The sequence below is a fragment of the Bufo gargarizans genome, chromosome 11 (genome assembly GCF_014858855.1).
Source record: "Bufo gargarizans isolate SCDJY-AF-19 chromosome 11, ASM1485885v1, whole genome shotgun sequence".
Lineage (NCBI taxonomy): Eukaryota > Metazoa > Chordata > Amphibia > Anura > Bufonidae > Bufo > Bufo gargarizans.
Window position 1 is genome coordinate 99,791,576 of NC_058090.1, and position 20,644 is coordinate 99,812,219.

Sequence of the window (20,644 nt, forward strand, 5' to 3'; positions counted from 1 at the left end):
GGGGGGGGGGGGGTAGAAGACTGCACCCCACCTACAATACTTCAAAATGTGAGTGCTGGGTCCACCCCTCAGTGGAGTCTTTAGCGTTCCTACAGTACAACGGGTAATGCCAGTGGAGGAGTCATCACCGTTATGGGGGAACCCTCCTCGGTACAGAGTTACTGACCCTTTTCAATATCGCCTGTTGCTTTCAGTGAATGGAAACCCCAGTTAGGGCGCATTCACACGACCGTGTTTTTCTTCCGCGTCCGTTCCGCAATTTTTGCGGACAATGCACGGACCCATTCATTTCTATGGGTCCGCAAAAATTGCGGAACGCCTTTCATTATCATCCGTGTGCTGTCAGTTCCTTTTATTTTAGAACATGCCCTATACTTGGCCGCAAACGGCGGTCCGTGGCCCCATAGAAAACATTCTAGGAAACCCCATTTCATTTTTTGCGGACCGTGAAAAACGGATGACACACGGAAGCACCACGTCCGTATTATACGGACTTACTTACGGAACGGAAACAGAGATAACTGAAGACATACGGAACACACGGACCGCAAAACCAACACGATCGTGTGAATGCTCCCTAATCCAGTATCCTGGAAGCGGCAGATGGGTTGTTTCCACTCACTGACAGGCAGAGATTTGAGGTGGGGGACGACCCCTCTGGGAGGGGGTCGCAGGCAGGAGGCCCTGCACTTTTTGGGGGCAGCTTTGACGTACAGACAGATGGTGCAGCAGCTTTTCCCTCTTGTGTTTATTGCTTGGAATAAGAAGTGATGTCACCATTAGACGCCCCCCCCCCCCCCCCCCGGATTGTGCTGGGATCTCTGCTCAGTGAAGGGTTCGTCCTTGGCCTAGAATATAAGAGAAGGTGATGGAGGAGACGCTTCGCCCCCGTCCAGGAAAGGGTTAGCTCACGTGGTTTTGGCTGGAAGAGCATCAGTCAGCAGTTTTCTCCAAATAAATAAAAGTCATCTCCCTGTTCAGGCGGCAGCGGTGGCTGCGCCCTCCTGCGCGCTCAGTTGGAGGCGGGCGCCGCTTGGTTGAGCTGCAGTAACGTGTTGGACGTGTAGTTCTGGAAGAGCGGCTGCAGGAACATGCCGATTGTCCCGAAGACACAGACGAACACGAAGACCCAGAGGAAGAGCCGATCGATCACCATGGCCACGTACTTCCAGTCCTCACTCACCTGCAAGGTACACACAACGTCACATGAGGAATAGAGGCCCTGCTCTGAAATACTCTGTGCTGCTGGGGGGACGTGTCATAGACAACAGATCACAATGTACTTTTATCAGTGATGTAGTCACAACTCCGCCCCCTGCTGACTACCTCTCAGACAGGATATACAGGCAGGTTGTCAGCAGTAATAGATGATCCTGTAGTATAAGGTGTGGATCTCATGTCATTATATCAGTGATGTCATCAGCAGGGGGCGGGGCTGTGACAACCTCTCAGGGGGCGGGGCTGTGACTACCTCTCAGACAGGATGTACAGGCAGGTTGTCAGCAGTAATAGATGTTCCTGTAGTATAAGGTGTGGATCTCATGTCATTATATCAGTGATGTCATCAGCAGGGGGCGGGGCTGTGACTACCTCTCAGACAGGACATACAGGCAGGTTGTCAGCAGTAATAGATGTTCCTGTAGTATAAGCTGTGGATCACATGTCATTATATCAGTGATGTCATCAGCAGGGGGCGGGGCTGTGACTACCTCTCAGACAGGACATACAGGCAGGTTGTCAGCAGTAATAGATGTTCCTGTAGTATAAGGTGTGGATCTCATGTCATTATATCAGTGATGTCATCAGCAGGGGGCGGGGCTGTGACTACCTCTCAGACAGGACATACAGGCAGGTTGTCAGTAATAGATGTTCCTGTAGTATAAGGTGTGGATCACATGTCATTATATCAGTGATGTCATCAGCAGGGGGCGGGGCTGTGACTACCTCTCAGACAGGATATACAGGCAGGTTGTCAGCAGTAATAGATGTTCCTGTAGTATAAGGTGTGGGTCACATGTCATTATACCAGTGATGTCATCAGCAGGGGGCGGGGCTGTGACTACCTCTCAGACAGGATATACAGGCAGGTTGTCAGCAGTAATAGATGTTCCTGTAGTATAAGGTGTGGATCACATGTCATTATATCAGTGATGTCATCAGCAGGGGGCGGGGCTGTGACTACCTCTCAGACAGGACGTACAGGCAGGTTGTCAGCAGTAATAGATGTTCCTGTAGTATAAGGTGTGGATCTCATGTCATTATATCAGTGATGTCATCAGCAGGGGGCGGGGCTGTGACTACCTCTCAGACAGGATGTACAGGCAGGTTGTCAGCAGTAATAGATGTTCCTGTAGTATAAGGTGTGGATCACATGTCATTATATCAGTGATGTCATCAGCAGGGGGCGGGGCTGTGACTACCTCTCAGACAGGATATACAGGCAGGTTGTCGGCAGTAATAGATGTTCCTGTAGTATAAGGTGCGGATCACATGTCATTATACCAGTGATGTCATCAGCAGGGGGCGGGGCTGTGACTACCTCTCAGACAGGATGTACAGGCAGGTTGTCAGCAGTAATAGATGTTCCTGTAGTATAAGGTGTGGGTCACATGTCATTATACCAGTGATGTCATCAGCAGGGGGCGGGGCTGTGACTACCTCTCAGACAGGACATACAGGCAGGTTGTCAGCAGTAAAAGATGCTCCTGTAGTATAAGGTGTGGGTCACATGTCATTATATCAGTGATGTCATCAGCAGGGGGCGGGGCTGTGACTACCTCTCAGACAGGATGTACAGGCAGGTTGTCAGCAGTAATAGATGTTCCTGTAGTATAAGGTGTGGGTCACATGTCATTATACCAGTGATGTCATCAGCAGGGGGCGGGGCTGTGACTACCTCTCAGACAGGACATACAGGCAGGTTGTCAGCAGTAATAGATGTTCCTGTAGTATAAGGTGTGGATCTCATGTCATTATATCAGTGATGTCATCAGCAGGGGGCGGGGCTGTGACTACCTCTCAGACAGGATGTACAGGCAGGTTGTCGGCAGTAATAGATGTTCCTGTAGTATAAGGTGTGGGTCACATGTCATTATACCAGTGATGTCATCAGCAGGGGGCGGGGCTGTGACTACCTCTCAGACAGGACGTACAGGCAGGTTGTCAGCAGTAATAGATGTTCCTGTAGTATAAGGTGTGGATCACATGTCATTATATCAGTGATGTCATCAGCAGGGGGCGGGGCTGTGACTACCTCTCAGACAGGATGTACAGGCAGGTTGTCAGCAGTAATAGATGTTCCTGTAGTATAAGGTGCGGATCACATGTCATTATATCAGTGATGTCATCAGCAGGGGGCGGGGCTGTGACTACCTCTCAGACAGGTTGTCAGCAGTAATAGCTGTTCCTGTAGTATAAGGTGTGGATCACATGTCATATCAGTGATGTCATCAGCAGGGGGCGGGGCTGTGACTACCTCTCAGACAGGATGTACAGGCAGGTTGTCAGCAGTAATAGATGTTCCTGTAGTATAAGGTGTGGATCTCATGTCATTATACCAGTGATGTCATCAGCAGGGGGCGGGGCTGTGACTACCTCTCAGACAGGATGTACAGACAGGTTGTCAGCAGTAATAGCTGTTCCTGTAGTATAAGGTGTGGATCACATGTCATATCAGTGATGTCATCAGCAGGGGGCGGGGCTGTGACAACCCCTCAGACAGGATGTACAGGCAGGTTGTCAGCAGTAATAGATGTTCCTGTAGTATAAGGTGTGGGACACATGTCATTATATCAGTGATGTCATCAGCAGGGGGCGGGGCTGTGACAACCCCTCAGACAGGATGTACAGGCAGGTTGTCAGCAGTAATAGATGTTCCTGTAGTATAAGGTGTGGATCACATGTCATTATATCAGTGATGTCATCAGCAGGGGGCGGGGCTGTGACAACCCCTCAGACAGGATGTACAGGCAGGTTGTCAGCAGTAATAGATGTTCCTGTAGTATAAGGTGTGGATCACATGTCATTATATCAGTGATGTCATCAGCAGGGGGCGGGGCTGTGACTACCTCTCAGACAGGATATACAGGCAGGTTGTCAGCAGTAATAGATGTTCCTGTAGTATAAGGTGTGGATCTCATGTCATTATACCAGTGATGTCATCAGCAGGGGGCGGGGCTGTGACTACCTCTCAGACAGGATGTACAGGCAGGTTGTCAGCAGTAATAGATGTTCCTGTAGTATAAGGTGTGGATCACATGTCATATCAGTGATGTCATCAGCAGGGGGCGGGGCTGTGACTACCTCTCAGACAGGACGTACAGGCAGGTTGTCAGCAGTAATAGCTGTTCCTGTAGTATAAGGTGTGGATCACATGTCATATCAGTGATGTCATCAGCAGGGGGCGGGGCTGTGACTACCTCTCAGACAGGACGTACAGGCAGGTTGTCAGCAGTAATAGCTGTATACATCAGATGAGATAGGGGTATACTCACACTCTGATCGTCATCCTCGCTCTTCATGTGGTCTGCGATAAAGCGCACTCCGTCCACCGCCTCCTCCAGACCGCAGAGACACTGTCGGACCTTCCCTGTTCTGTCCCGGAAGCCATTAACCCCCTCAGGTAATTCTGGAAGCTGCCCGCCACCATATTTTTTCACTGTGGCTTGGTTGACATAGCAGGTGCACGATTTGGCGTTGTCTCGCAAAAAGAAGTTCCCCGTCGCCCTCTCCTGGCTCTGCCTCTGCTGGCGCAAGCGCTGCCGAGCACAGTTCTGCCTTGGCTGCTTCATGAAGAGTAGGGTGGGCAGCTTGTCTAGGAAGACCACCTTCACCCACGGCGGCATGGTGTGTGTGGTAGGGGAGCGGTGATGGACATTGAGGACACAGACGCTGGTGACGATGGAAAACGTCACCAGGACCATAGTGAACATCAGATACTTGCCAACCAGTGGGACGTCGAGGGATGTGGGGGGCACAATCTTAGATATAAGCAGTAAGAAGACGGTGAGCGCCAGCAGCACGGATATGCACAGCGTCATCTTCTCACCACAGTCCGAGGGCAGGTAGAAGACCAGGATGGCCAGCGAGGTGATGAGGATGCAGGGGATGATGAGGTTGATTGTGTAGAAGAGCGGCTTGCGGCGGATTATGAAGTCATAGGTGATATCCACATAAGTGGAGTCCTCGGGGTTCTCGTTCCTCCTCCCTGGCAGGGCGATGATGTCCCATTCACCGCTGGGCGTGAAGTCGTCCAGGCTGGCCACATCGCTCTTCAGCACCAGGTCGAGCTCGGTGCGGTCGTATGTCCATGATCGGAACTTCATGGTGCAGTTCTGCTGGTCAAAGGGGAAATGCTTGACCTCGATCTTGCAGGCGCTCTTGTAGATGGCGGGAGGAAGCCAGAAGATGCTCCCATCGTAGGAGACCACCGCATTAGAGTAGAAGGAGACCTCGTACATCCCGTCAGCGCTGGAAGAGAACAAGACAGTCTATGAACGTGTCTAGCAACCGGGGTCTGGATCAGCAACGACGCCTAGCATCGGGGCCAGGCCGGGGGTCGGAATTCATTCAAGGGCCTGGCCGGGGGTCGGCATTCATTCAAGGGCCTGGCCGGGGGTCGGCATTCATTCAAGGGCCTGGCCGGGGGTCGGCATTCATTCAAGGGCCTGGCCGGGGGTCGGCATTCATTCAAGGGCCTGGCCGGGGGTCGGCATTCATTCAAGGGCCTGGCCGGGGGTCGGCATTCATTCAAGGGCCTGGCCGGGGGTCGGCATTCATTCAAGGGCCTGGCCGGGGTCGGCATTCATTCAAGGGCCTGGCCGGGGGTCGGCATTCATTCAAGGGCCTGGCCGGGGGTCGGCATTCATTCAAGGGCCTGGCCGGGGGTCGGCATTCATTCAAGGGCCTGGCCGGGGTCGGCATTCATTCAAGGGCCTGGCCGGGGTCGGCATTCATTCAAGGGCCTGGCCGGGGGTCGGCATTCATTCAAGGGCCTGGCCGGGGGTCGGCATTCATTCAAGGGCCTGGCCGGGGGTCGGCATTCATTCAAGGGCCTGGCCGGGGGTCGGCATTCATTCAAGGGCCTGGCCGGGGGTCGGCATTCATTCAAGGGCCTGGCCGGGGGTCGGAATTCATTCAAGGGCCTGGCCGGGGGTCGGCATTCATTCAAGGGCCTGGCCGGGGGTCGGAATTCATTCAAGGGCCTGGCCGGGGGTCGGCATTCATTCAAGGGCCTGGCCGGGGGTCGGCATTCATTCAAGGGCCTGGCCGGGGGTCGGCATTCATTCAAGGGCCTGGCCGGGGGTCGGCATTCATTCAAGGGCCTGGCCGGGGGTCGGCATTCATTCAAGGGCCTGGCCGGGGGTCGGCATTCATTCAAGGGCCTGGCCGGGGGTCGGAATTCATTCAAGGGCCTGGCCGGGGGTCGGAATTCATTCAAGGGCCTGGCCGGGGGTCCGAATTCATTCAAGGGCCTGGCCGGGGGTCCGAATTCATTCAAGGGCCTGGCCGGGGGTCCGAATTCATTCAAGGGCCTGGCCGGGGGTCCGAATTCATTCAAGGGCCTGGCCGGGGGTCCGAATTCATTCAAGGGCCTGGCCGGGGGTCTGAAAACTTTTAAGGTGTGAAGAAATAATATTACTATAATAATAATTAATGATTCCCCCCAGGTAGGGGCTATGCACGCTTCCTGCCCCCTCCTGCACTCACTTGTTGTAGAGGACGACGTCCGGCAGCCAGATGTGCTTGGAGGGCAGACGCACTTTCTTCATGTTGTCGAACTCGGCCGGGTTCCAGGTGAGCCTGTAGTCCTCCCACTCCTGCAGCAGAGGAGACCGTCAGCCCTAGGTACAGCCTGCAGCTCTCTGATAAAATATCTTAAAGCCTCACAATAATCAAGATCTCTGCTTACTGTCAGTGAATGGGAACAACCTATAATTCCTGAAGGATTCTTACAATCAATCAAATCTAGTCTAGACAATCCGCTGCGAGAGATCAGAAGTCATATCCAACATGAGATACTGCATGAGAAGACATATGCGGGGGAGGGGCGACAACCAGAAGTGAAAGAGGTCACTGAGCGATTACCTGAGTCAGCCAAACATTCGTCGTCATTATCTGCTCCCGTTCATGCTGAAAAACAAGAAAGACATTTACTATCGAGTGACATCACTGAGAATGCAGCCTATCCATCACTAGAGATCAGCGGTGACATCACTGAGAATGCAGCCTATCCATCACTAGAGATCAGCGGTGACATCACTGAGAATGCAGCCTATCCATCACTAGAGATCAGCGGTGACATCACTGAGAATGCAGCCTATCCATCACTAGAGATCAGCAGTGACATCACTGAGAATGCCGCCTATCCATCACTAGAGATCAGCGGTGACATCACTGAGAATGCAGCCTATCCATCACTAGAGATCAGCGGTGACATCACTGAGAATGCAGCCTATCCATCACTAGAGATCAGCGGTGACATCACTGAGAATGCAGCCTATCCATCACTAGAGATCAGCGGTGACATCACTGAGAATGCAGCCTATCCATCACTAGAGATCAGCGGTGACATCACTGAGAATGCAGCCTATCCATCACTAGAGATCAGCAGTGACATCACTGAGAATGCAGCCTATCCATCACTAGAGATCAGCGGTGACATCACTGAGAATGCAGCCTATCCATCACTAGAGATCAGCGGTGACATCACTGAGAATGCAGCCTATCCATCACTAGAGATCAGCGGTGACATCACTGAGAATGCAGCCTATCCATCACTAGAGATCAGCGGTGACATCACTGAGAATGCAGCCTATCCATCACTAGAGATCAGCGGTGACATCACTGAGAATGCAGCCTATCCATCACTAGAGATCAGCGGTGACATCACTGAGAATGCAGCCTATCCATCACTAGAGATCAGCGGTGACATCACTGAGAATGCAGCCTATCCGTCACTAGAGATCAGCGGTGACATCACTGAGAATGCAGCCTATCCATTTACTAGAGCTCAGCGGTGACATCACTGAGAATGCCGCCTATCCATTCACTAGAGATCAGCAGTGACATCACTGAGAATGCAGCCTATCCGTCACTAGAGATCAGCGGTGACATCACTGAGAATGCAGCCTATCCATCACTAGAGATCAGCAGTGACATCACTGAGAATGCAGCCTATCCGTCACTAGAGATCAGCGGTGACATCACTGAGAATGCAGCCTATCCATTTACTAGAGCTCAGCGGTGACATCACTGAGAATGCCGCCTATCCATTCACTAGAGATCAGCAGTGACATCACTGAGAATGCAGCCTATCCGTCACTAGAGATCAGCAGTGACATCACTGAGAATGCAGCCTATCCGTCACTAGAGATCAGCGGTGACATCACTGAGAATGCAGCCTATACATCACTAGAGATCAGCGGTGACATCACGGAGAATGCAGCCTATCCATCACTAGAGATCAGCGGTGACATCACGGAGAATGCAGCCTATCCATCACTAGAGATCAGCGGTGACATCACTGAGAATGCCGCCTATCCATCACTAGAGATCAGCGGTGACATCACGGAGAATGCAGCCTATCCATCACTGGAGATCAGCGATGACATCACTGAGAATGCCGCCTATCCATCACTAGAGATCAGCGGTGACATCACTGAGAATGCAGCCTATCCATCACTAGAGATCAGCGGTGACATCACGGAGAATGCAGCCTATCCATCACTGGAGATCAGCGGTGACATCACTGAGAATGCCGCCTATCCATCACTAGAGATCAGCGGTGACATCACTGAGAATGCAGCCTATCCATCACTAGAGATCAGCGGTGACATCACTGAGAATGCAGCCTATCCATCACTAGAGATCAGCAGTGACATCACTGAGAATGCCGCCTATCCATCACTAGAGATCAGCGGTGACATCACTGAGAATGCAGCCTATCCATCACTAGAGAACAGCGGTGACATCACTGAGAATGCAGCCTATCCATCACTAGAGATCAGCGGTGACATCACTGAGAATGCAGCCTATCCATCACTAGAGATCAGCGGTGACATCACTGAGAATGCAGCCTATCCGTCACTAGAGATCAGCGGTGACATCACTGAGAATGCAGCCTATCCATTTACTAGAGCTCAGCGGTGACATCACTGAGAATGCCGCCTATCCATTCACTAGAGATCAGCAGTGACATCACTGAGAATGCAGCCTATCCGTCACTAGAGATCAGCGGTGACATCACTGAGAATGCAGCCTATCCATTTACTAGAGCTCAGCGGTGACATCACTGAGAATGCCGCCTATCCATTCACTAGAGATCAGCAGTGACATCACTGAGAATGCAGCCTATCCGTCACTAGAGATCAGCAGTGACATCACTGAGAATGCAGCCTATCCATCACTAGAGATCAGCGGTGACATCACTGAGAATGCAGCCTATCCATCACTAGAGATCAGCAGTGACATCACTGAGAATGCAGCCTATCCATCACTAGAGATCAGCGGTGACATCACTGAGAAGGCAGCCTATCCATCACTAGAGATCAGCGGTGACATCACTGAGAATGCAGCCTATCCATCACTAGAGATCAGCGGTGACATCACTGAGAAGGCAGCCTATCCATCACTAGAGATCAGTGGTGACATCACTGAGAATGCAGCCTATCCATCACTAGAGATCAGCGGCGGCATCACTCACCACGCTGATCAGCTGTGCCAGGGATACCATCAGCTGGACGGTGACCTGTTCGGAGCCGTTGGTGGCGGGGCGGATCAGCTTGTTGTATTGGGACGGGTCCAGCAGGAATTCCACCAGCCGCTCCTCGGTGTCGGTGCCCAGGCTCTCTGTGATACAGGACACCACAGTCAGGCTGGAGCGGGGACGGGGGGGGGGGACTGACCCTTTCAGGCTTTTTTTGCGCATTTTTAGTTCTATCTGTTCCTGGAAAGCTGGGTGCAACACTCACCCTGTGGGGAGAGAGGTTCTGCCGCTGCGCGATAAGCGCCGCGCTGTACACGACCCTGACAGCAGCCGCTCGTCTCCCCTCAAGGTCACAGATTCACACTTTCCGGGTGAGAGGAGCGGATACTTCACAGCCTCACACTGACACCAGCAGCCGCTAATGGTGCCCAGGGACCGTCACATGATGGGGGCAGTAGTTCAGTGTCAGACATAATACAGCAGGCAGTATCACACAGGACAGGATTAGATACACAGCTCAGCAGTCAGTATCACACAGGATAGGATTAGATACACAGCTCAGCAGTCAGTATCACACAGGATAGGATTAGATACACAGCTCAGCAGTCAGTATCACACAGGATAGGATTAGATACACAGCTCAGCAGACAGTATCACACAGGATAGGATTAGATACACAGCTCAGCAGTCAGTATCACACAGGATAGGATTAGATACACAGCTCAGCAGTCAGTATCACACAGGATAGGATTAGATACACAGCTCAGCAGTCAGTATCACACAGGAGAGGATTAGATACACAGCTCAGCAGACAGTATCACACAGGACAGGATTAGATACACAGCTCAGCAGTCAGTATCACACAGGATAGGATTAGATACACAGCTCAGCAGACAGTATCACACAGGATAGGATTAGATACACAGCTCAGCAGACTGTATCACACAGGATAGGATTAGATACACAGCTCAGCAGACAGTATCACACAGGATAGGATTAGATACACAGCTCAGCAGACAGTATCACACAGGATAGGATTAGATACACAGCTCAGCAGGCAGTATCACACAGGATAGGATTAGATACACAGCTCAGCAGACAGTATCACACAGGATAGGATTAGATACACAGCTCAGCAGACTGTATCACACAGAATAGGATTAGATACACAGCTCAGCAGACAGTATCACACAGGATAGGATTAGATACACAGCTCAGCAGACAGTATCACACAGGATAGGATTAGATACACAGCTCAGCAGACTGTATCACACAGGACAGGATTAGATACACAGCTCAGCAGTCAGTATCACACAGGATAGGATTAGATACACAGCTCAGCAGGCAGTATCACACAGGATAGGATTAGATACACAGCTCAGCAGACAGTATCACACAGGATAGGATTAGATACACAGCTCAGCAGTCAGTATCACACAGGATAGGATTAGATACACAGCTCAGCAGGCAGTATCACACAGGATAGGATTAGATACACAGCTCAGCAGTCAGTATCACACAGGATTAGATACACAGCTCAGCAGACTGTATCACACAGTATAGGATTAGATACACGGCTCAGCAGACAGTATCACACAGGATAGGATTAGATACTCGGCTCAGCAGACTGTATCACACAGGATAGGATTAGATACACAGCTCAGCAGTCAGTATCACACAGGATAGGATTAGATACACAGCTCAGCAGACAGTATCACACAGGATAGGATTAGATACACAGCTCAGCAGTCAGTATCACACAGGATAGGATTAGATACACGGCTCAGCAGACAGTATCACACAGGATAGGATTAGATACACGGCTCAGCAGACAGTATCACACAGGATAGGATTAGATACACAGCTCAGCAGACAGTATCACACAGGACAGGATTAGATATACAGCTCAGCAGACAGTATCACACAGGATAGGATTAGATACACAGCTCAGCAGACAGTATCACACAGGATAGGATTAGATACACTGCTCAGCAGACAGTATCACACAGGATAGGATTAGATACACAGCTCAGCAGAGAGTATCACACAGGATAGGATTAGATACACAGCTCAGCAGGCAGTATCACACAGGATAGGATTAGATACACAGCTCAGCAGACAGTATCACACAGGACAGGATTAGATATACAGCTCAGCAGACAGTATCACACAGGATAGGATTAGATACACAGCTCAGCAGACAGTATCACACAGGATAGGATTAGATACACATCTCAGCAGGCAGTATCACACAGGATAGGATTAGATACACAGCTCAGCAGACAGTATCACACAGGATAGGATTAGATACACTGCTCAGCAGACAGTATCACACAGGATAGGATTAGATACACAGCTCAGCAGAGAGTATCACACAGGATAGGATTAGATACACAGCTCAGCAGACAGTATCACACAGGACAGGATTAGATACACAGCTCAGCAGACAGTATCACACAGGACAGGATTAGATACACAGCTCAGCAGACAGTATCACACAGGAGAGGATTAGATACACAGCTCAGCAGACAGTATCACATGTCTCAGGATTAGATACACAGCTCAGCAGACAGTATCACACAGGATAGGATTAGATACACAGCTCAGCAGGCTGTATCACACAGGATAGGATTAGATACACAGCTCAGCAGACAGTATCACACAGGATAGGATTAGATACACAGCTCAGCAGACAGTATCACACAGGACAGGATTAGATACACAGCTCAGCAGACAGTATCACACAGGATAGGATTAGATACACTGCTTAGCAGACAGTATCACATAGGACAGGATTAGATACACAGCTCAGCAGACAGTATCACACAGGATAGGATTAGATACACAGCTCAGCAGGCTGTATCACACAGGATAGGATTAGATACACAGCTCAGCAGACAGTATCACACAGGACAGGATTAGATACACAGCTCAGCAGTCAGTATCACACAGGGAAATAGATGATACACACAGGGCAGAGGACGGACACAATGTACATATACACAGGACAGAGGATAGCCGCAATGTACATATACACAGGACAGAGGACGGACACAATGTACATATACACACAGGACAGAGGACGGACACAATGTACATATACACAGGGCAGAGGACGGACACAATGTACATATACACACAGGACAGAGGACGGACACAATGTACATATACACACAGGACAGAGGACGGACACAATGTACATATACACAGGACAGAGGACGGACACAATGTACATATACACAGGACAGAGGACGGACACAATGTACATATATACACAGGACAGAGGACGGACACAATGTACATATATACAGGACAGAGGACGGACACAATGTACATATACACAGGACAGAGGACGGACACAATGTACATATACACACAGGACAGAGGACGGACACAATGTACATATACACAGGACAGAGGACGGACACAATATACATATATACACAGGACAGAGGACGGACACAATGTACATATATACACAGGACAGAGGACGGACACAATATACATATATACACAGGACAGAGGACGGACACAATGTACATATATACACAGGACAGAGGACGGACACAATGTACATATACACACAGGGCAGAGGACGGACACAATGTACATACACACAGGACAGAGGACGGACACAATGTACATACACACAGGACAGAGGACGGACACAATGTACATATACACACAGGACAGAGGACGGACACAATGTACATATATACACAGGACAGAGGATGGACACAATGTACATATACACACAGGACAGAGGACGGACACAATGTACATATACACAGGGCAGAGGACGGACACAATGTACATATATACACACAGGGCAGAGGACGGACACAATGTACATATACACACAGGGCAGAGGATAGCCGCAATGTACATATACACAGGACAGAGGACGGACACAATGTACATATACACACAGGGCAGAGGACGGACACAATGTACATATACACAGGACAGAGGACGGACACAATGTACATATATACACAGGACAGAGGACGGACACAATGTACATATACACACAGGACAGAGGACGGACACAATGTACATATATACACAGGACAGAGGACGGACACAATGTACATATACACAGGACAGAGGACGGACACAATGTACATATACACACAGGACAGAGGACGGACACAATGTACATATACACACAGGACAGAGGACGGACACAATGTACATATACACAGGACAGAGGACGGACACAATGTACATATACACAGGGCAGAGGATGGACACAATGTACATATACACACAGGGCAGAGGATAGCCGCAATGTACATATATACACAGGACAGAGGATGGACACAATGTACATATACACACAGGCAGAGGACGGACACAATGTCACATATACACAGGACAGAGGACGGACACAATGTACATATACACACAGGGCAGAGGACGGACACAATGTACATATATACACAGGACAGAGGACGGACACAATGTACATATACACAGGACAGAGGACGGACACAATGTACATATATACACAGGACAGAGGACGGACACAATGTACATATACACAAGGACAGAGGACGGACACAATGTACATATACACACAGGACAGAGGACGGACACAATGTACATATACACAGGGCAAGAGGACGACACATGTACAGATACACAGGACAGAGGACGGACACAATGTACATATACACACAGGACAGAGGACAGACACAATGTACATATACACAGGACAGAGGACGGACACAATGTACATATACACAGGGCAGAGGATGGACACAATGTACATATACACACAGGACAGAGGATAGCCGCAATGTACATATATACACACAGGACAGAGGACGGACACAATGTACATATACACAGGACAGAGGACGGACACAATGTACATATACACAGGGCAGAGGATGGACACAATGTACATATACACACAGGGCAGAGGATAGCCGCAATGTACATATATACACAGGACAGAGGATGGACACAATGTACATATACACACAGGGCAGAGGACGGACACAATGTACATATATACAGGACAGAGGACGGACACAATGTACATATACACACAGGGCAGAGGACGGACACAATGTACATATATACACAGGACAGAGGACGGACACAATGTACATATACACAGGACAGAGGACGGACACAATGTACATATATACACAGGACAGAGGACGGACACAATGTACATATACACACAGGACAGAGGACGGACACAATGTACATATACACACAGGACAGAGGACGGACACAATGTACATATACACACAGGACAGAGGACGGACACAATGTACATATACACACAGGACAGAGGACGGACACAATGTACATATACACACAGGGACAGAGGACGGACACAATGTACATATACACACAGGACAGAGGACGGACACAATGTACATATACACACAGGGCAGAGGACGGACACAATGTACATATACACACAGGGCAGAGGATAGCCGCAATGTACATATATACACACAGGACAGAGGACGGACACAATGTACATATATACACAGGACAGAGGACGGACACAATGTACATATACACACAGGACAGAGGACAGACACAATGTACATATATACAGGACAGAGGACGGACACAATGTACATATACACACAGGGCAGAGGACGGACACAATGTACATATATACAGGACAGAGGACGGACACAATGTACATATATACACAGGACAGAGGACGGACACAATGTACATATACACAGGACAGAGGACGGACACAATGTACATACACACAGGACAGAGGACGGACACAATGTACATATACACAGGACAGAGGACGGACACAATATACATATATACACAGGACAGAGGACGGACACAATGTACATATACACAGGGCAGAGGACGGACACAATGTACATATACACAGGACAGAGGACGGCACAATGTACATATACACAGGACAGAGGACGGACACATGTACATATACACACAGGACAGAGGACGGACACAATGTACATATACACACAGGGCAGAGGACGGAAACAATGTACATATACACAGGACAGAGGACGGACACAATGTACATATACACACAGGACAGAGGACGGACACAATGTACATATACACACAGGACAGAGGACGGACACAATGTACATATATACACAGGACAGAGGACGGACACAATGTACATATACCACAGGCAGAGGACGGACACAATGTACATATACACACAGGTGCAGAGGACGGACACAATTTACATATACCACACGGACAGGACGACACAATGTACATATACACACAGGACAGAGGACGGACACAATATACATATACACAGGACAGAGGACGGACACAATGTACATATACACACAGGACAGAGGACAGACACAATGTACATATACACACAGGACAGAGGACGGACACAATGTACATATACACACAGGACAGAGGACGGACACAATGTACATATATACACACAGGACAGAGGACGGACACAATGTACATATACACACAGGACAGAGGACGGACACAATGTACATATACACAGGGCAGAGGATGGACACAATGTACATATACACAGGACAGACACAATGTACATATACACACAGGGCAGAGGACGGACACAATGTACATATACACACAGGGCAGAGGATAGCCGCAATGTACATATATACACAGGACAGAGGACGGACACAATATACATATATACACAGGACAGAGGACGGACACAATATACATATATACACAGGACAGAGGACGGACACAATGTACATATACACACAGGACAGAGGACGGACACAATGTACATATACACACAGGACAGAGGACGGACACAATGTACATATATACACAGGACAGAGGAGGGACACAATATACATATATACACAGGACAGAGGACGGACACAATATACATATATACACAGGACAGAGGACGGACACAATGTACATATACACACAGGACAGAGGACGGACACAATGTACATATACACACAGGACAGAGGACGGACACAATGTACATATATACACAGGACAGAGGACGGACACAATGTACATATATACACACAGGACAGAGGATGGACACAATGTACATATATACACACAGGACAGAGGACAGACACAATGTACATATACACACAGGGCAGAGGACGGACACAATATACATATATACACAGGACAGAGGACGGACACAATGTACATATATACACACAGGACAGAGGACGGACACAATGTACATATACACACAGGACAGAGGACGGACACAATGTACATATATACACACAGGACAGAGGACGGACACAATGTACATATACACACAGGACAGAGGACGGACACAATGTACATATACACAGGGCAGAGGACGGACACAATGTACATATATACACACAGGGCAGAGGACGGACACAATGTACATATACACACAGGACAGAGGACGGACACAATGTACATATACACAGGGCAGAGGACGGACACAATGTACATATACACACAGGGCAGAGGACGGACACAATGTACATATACACACAGGGCAGAGGATAGCCGCAATGTACATATATACACACAGGACAGAGGACGGACACAATGTACATATACACAGGGCAGAGGACGGACACAATGTACATATATACACAGGACAGAGGACGGACACAATGTACATATACACACAGGGCAGAGGATGGACACAATGTACATATACACAGGACAGACACAATGTACATATACACACAGGGCAGAGGACGGACACAATGTACATATACACACAGGGCAGAGGATAGCCGCAATGTACATATATACACAGGACAGAGGACGGACACAATATACATATATACACAGGACAGAGGACGGACACAATATACATATATACACAGGACAGAGGACGGACACAATGTACATATACACACAGGACAGAGGACGGACACAATGTACATATACACACAGGACAGAGGACGGACACAATGTACATATATACACAGGACAGAGGATGGACACAATATACATATATACACAGGACAGAGGACGGACACAATATACATATATACACAGGACAGAGGACGGACACAATGTACATATACACACAGGACAGAGGACGGACACAATGTACATATACACACAGGACAGAGGACGGACACAATGTACATATATACACAGGACAGAGGACGGACACAATGTACATATATACACACAGGACAGAGGACAGACACAATGTACATATACACACAGGGCAGAGGACGGACACAATATACATATATACACAGGACAGAGGACGGACACAATGTACATATATACACACAGGACAGAGGACGGACACAATGTACATATACACACAGGACAGAGGACGGACACAATGTACATATATACACACAGGACAGAGGACGGACACAATGTACATATACACACAGGACAGAGGACGGACACAATGTACATATACACAGGGCAGAGGACGGACACAATGTACATATATACACACAGGGCAGAGGACGGACACAATGTACATATACACACAGGACAGAGGACGGACACAATGTACATATACACAGGGCAGAGGACGGACACAATGTACATATATACACACAGGGCAGAGGACGGACACAATGTACATATACACACAGGGCAGAGGATAGCCGCAATGTACATATATACACACAGGACAGAGGACGGACACAATGTACATATACACAGGGCAGAGGACGGACACAATGTACATATATACACAGGACAGAGGACGGACACAATGTACATATACACACAGGACAGAGGACGGACACAATGTACATATATACACAGGACAGAGGACGGACACAATGTACATATATACACACAGGGCAGAGGATGGACACAATGTACATATACACAGGACAGACACAATGTACATATACACACAGGGCAGAGGACGGACACAATGTACATATACACACAGGGCAGAGGACGGACACAATATACATATATACACAGGACAGAGGACGGACACAATGTACATATATACACACAGGACAGAGGACAGACACAATGTACATATACACACAGGGCAGAGGACGGACACAATGTACATATACACAGGACAGAGGACGGACACAATGTACATATATACACACAGGGCAGAGGACGGACACAATGTACATATACACAGGACAGAGGACGGACACAATGTACATATATACACACAGGGCAGAGGACGGACACAATGTACATATACACAGGACAGAGGACGGACACAATGTACATATATACACACAGGACAGAGGACAGACACAATGTACATATATACACACAGGACAGAGGACAGACACAATGTACATATATACACACAGGACAGAGGACAGACACAATGTACATATACACACAGGACAGAGGACGGACACAATGTACATATATACACAGGCCAGAGGATGGACACAATGTACATATATACACACAGGACAGAGGACAGACACAATGTACATATACACACAGGGCAGAGGACGGACACAATGTACATATACACACAGGGCAGAGGATAGCCGCAATGTACATACATATTACCTTCCTCAGTATCCAGCAGTATATCTGCCTGGTATATACAGGAGGGGATATTATGGGGTATAATAGACTGGTGTATATACTCCGATCAGAGATGATTTGGGGCCCCAGTGATGCATGCTCCGGGGCCCCAGCTTCCTTAGGGCAGACTCCGGGGCCCCAGTAATGCATGCTCCGGGGCCCCAGCTTCCTAAGGGCAGGCTCCGGGGCCGCAGTAAGGCTTGCTCCGGTCAGGGATGCTCCGGGCCCCGGTACTCACTTGTGACGAGGCCGAACAGGCTGAGGTGCAGGACGAGGAGGAGAACCGTCATCCTGCCGCCGCCGCATGTGCCCCCGGCCGCCGAGCTCTCCACCGGGACTAGTCCGCCGCCTGCTGCCCGGGGTTCATCCTGCCGCGTCCTGGATCCCGGTACTGAGTGCCCGGCGCTAGTGCGCAGACTCCGGAGGAGGAGGAGACCGCGGAGGACACTGCCGTATACCGACCTGTCCCCACTGTATACATACCCTGCATATACCGACCTGTCCCCACTGTATACATACCCTGCATATACCGACCTGTCCCCACTGTATACATACCCTGCATATACCGACCTGTCCCCAGTGTATACATACCCTGCATATACCGACCTGTCCCCAGTGTATACATACCCTGCATATACCGACCTGTCCCCAGTGTATACATACCCTGCATATACCGACCTGTCACCAGTGTATACATACCCTGCATATACCGACCTGTCCTTACTGTATACATACCCTGCATATACCGACCTGTCCTCAGTGTATACATACCCTGCATATACCGACCTGTCCCCACTGTATACATACCCTGCATATACCGACCTGTCCCCAGTGTATACATACCCTGCATATACCGACCTGTCCCCAGTGTATACATACCCTGCATATACCGACCTGTCCCCAGTGTATACATACCCTGCATATACCGACCTGTCACCAGTGTATACATACCCTGCATATACCGACCTGTCCTCAGTGTATACATACCCTGCATATACCGACCTGTCCCCAGTGTATACATACCCTGCATATACCGACCTGTCCCCAGTGTATACATACCCTGCATATACCGACCTGTCACCAGTGTATACATACCCTGCATATACCGACCTGTCCTTACTGTATACATACCCTGCATATACCGACCTGTCCTCAGTGTATACATACCCTGCATATACCGACCTGTCCTCAGTGTATACATACCCTGCATATACCGACCTGTCACCACTGTATACATACCCTGCATATACCGACCTGTCCTCAGTGTATACATACCCTGCATATACCGACCTGTCCCCACTGTATACATACCCTGCATATACCGACCTGTCACCACTGTATATATACCCTGCATATACCGACCTGTCCCCAGTGTATACATACCCTGCATATACCGACCTGTCACCAGTGTATACATACCCTGCATATACCGACCTGTCACCACTG

At 49.1% G+C, this 20,644-nt stretch overlaps 1 protein-coding gene across 1 annotated transcript; it reads right to left on the reverse strand.

The window, feature by feature from the left end:
• Positions 1-505: 505 nt before the first annotated feature.
• On the reverse strand, positions 506-19,607 carry CHRNB2 (cholinergic receptor nicotinic beta 2 subunit). Its single transcript, XM_044271768.1, has 6 exons — positions 19,437-19,607; positions 9,704-9,849; positions 7,087-7,131; positions 6,709-6,818; positions 4,494-5,469; positions 506-1,183 (listed from the first exon to the last, which is right to left on the reverse strand). Exons 1-6 carry the CDS (start codon positions 19,486-19,488, stop codon positions 1,013-1,015), a joined length of 1,500 nt encoding a protein of 499 aa, XP_044127703.1. The 5' UTR covers positions 19,489-19,607; the 3' UTR covers positions 506-1,012.
• Positions 19,608-20,644: the final 1,037 nt, after the last annotated feature.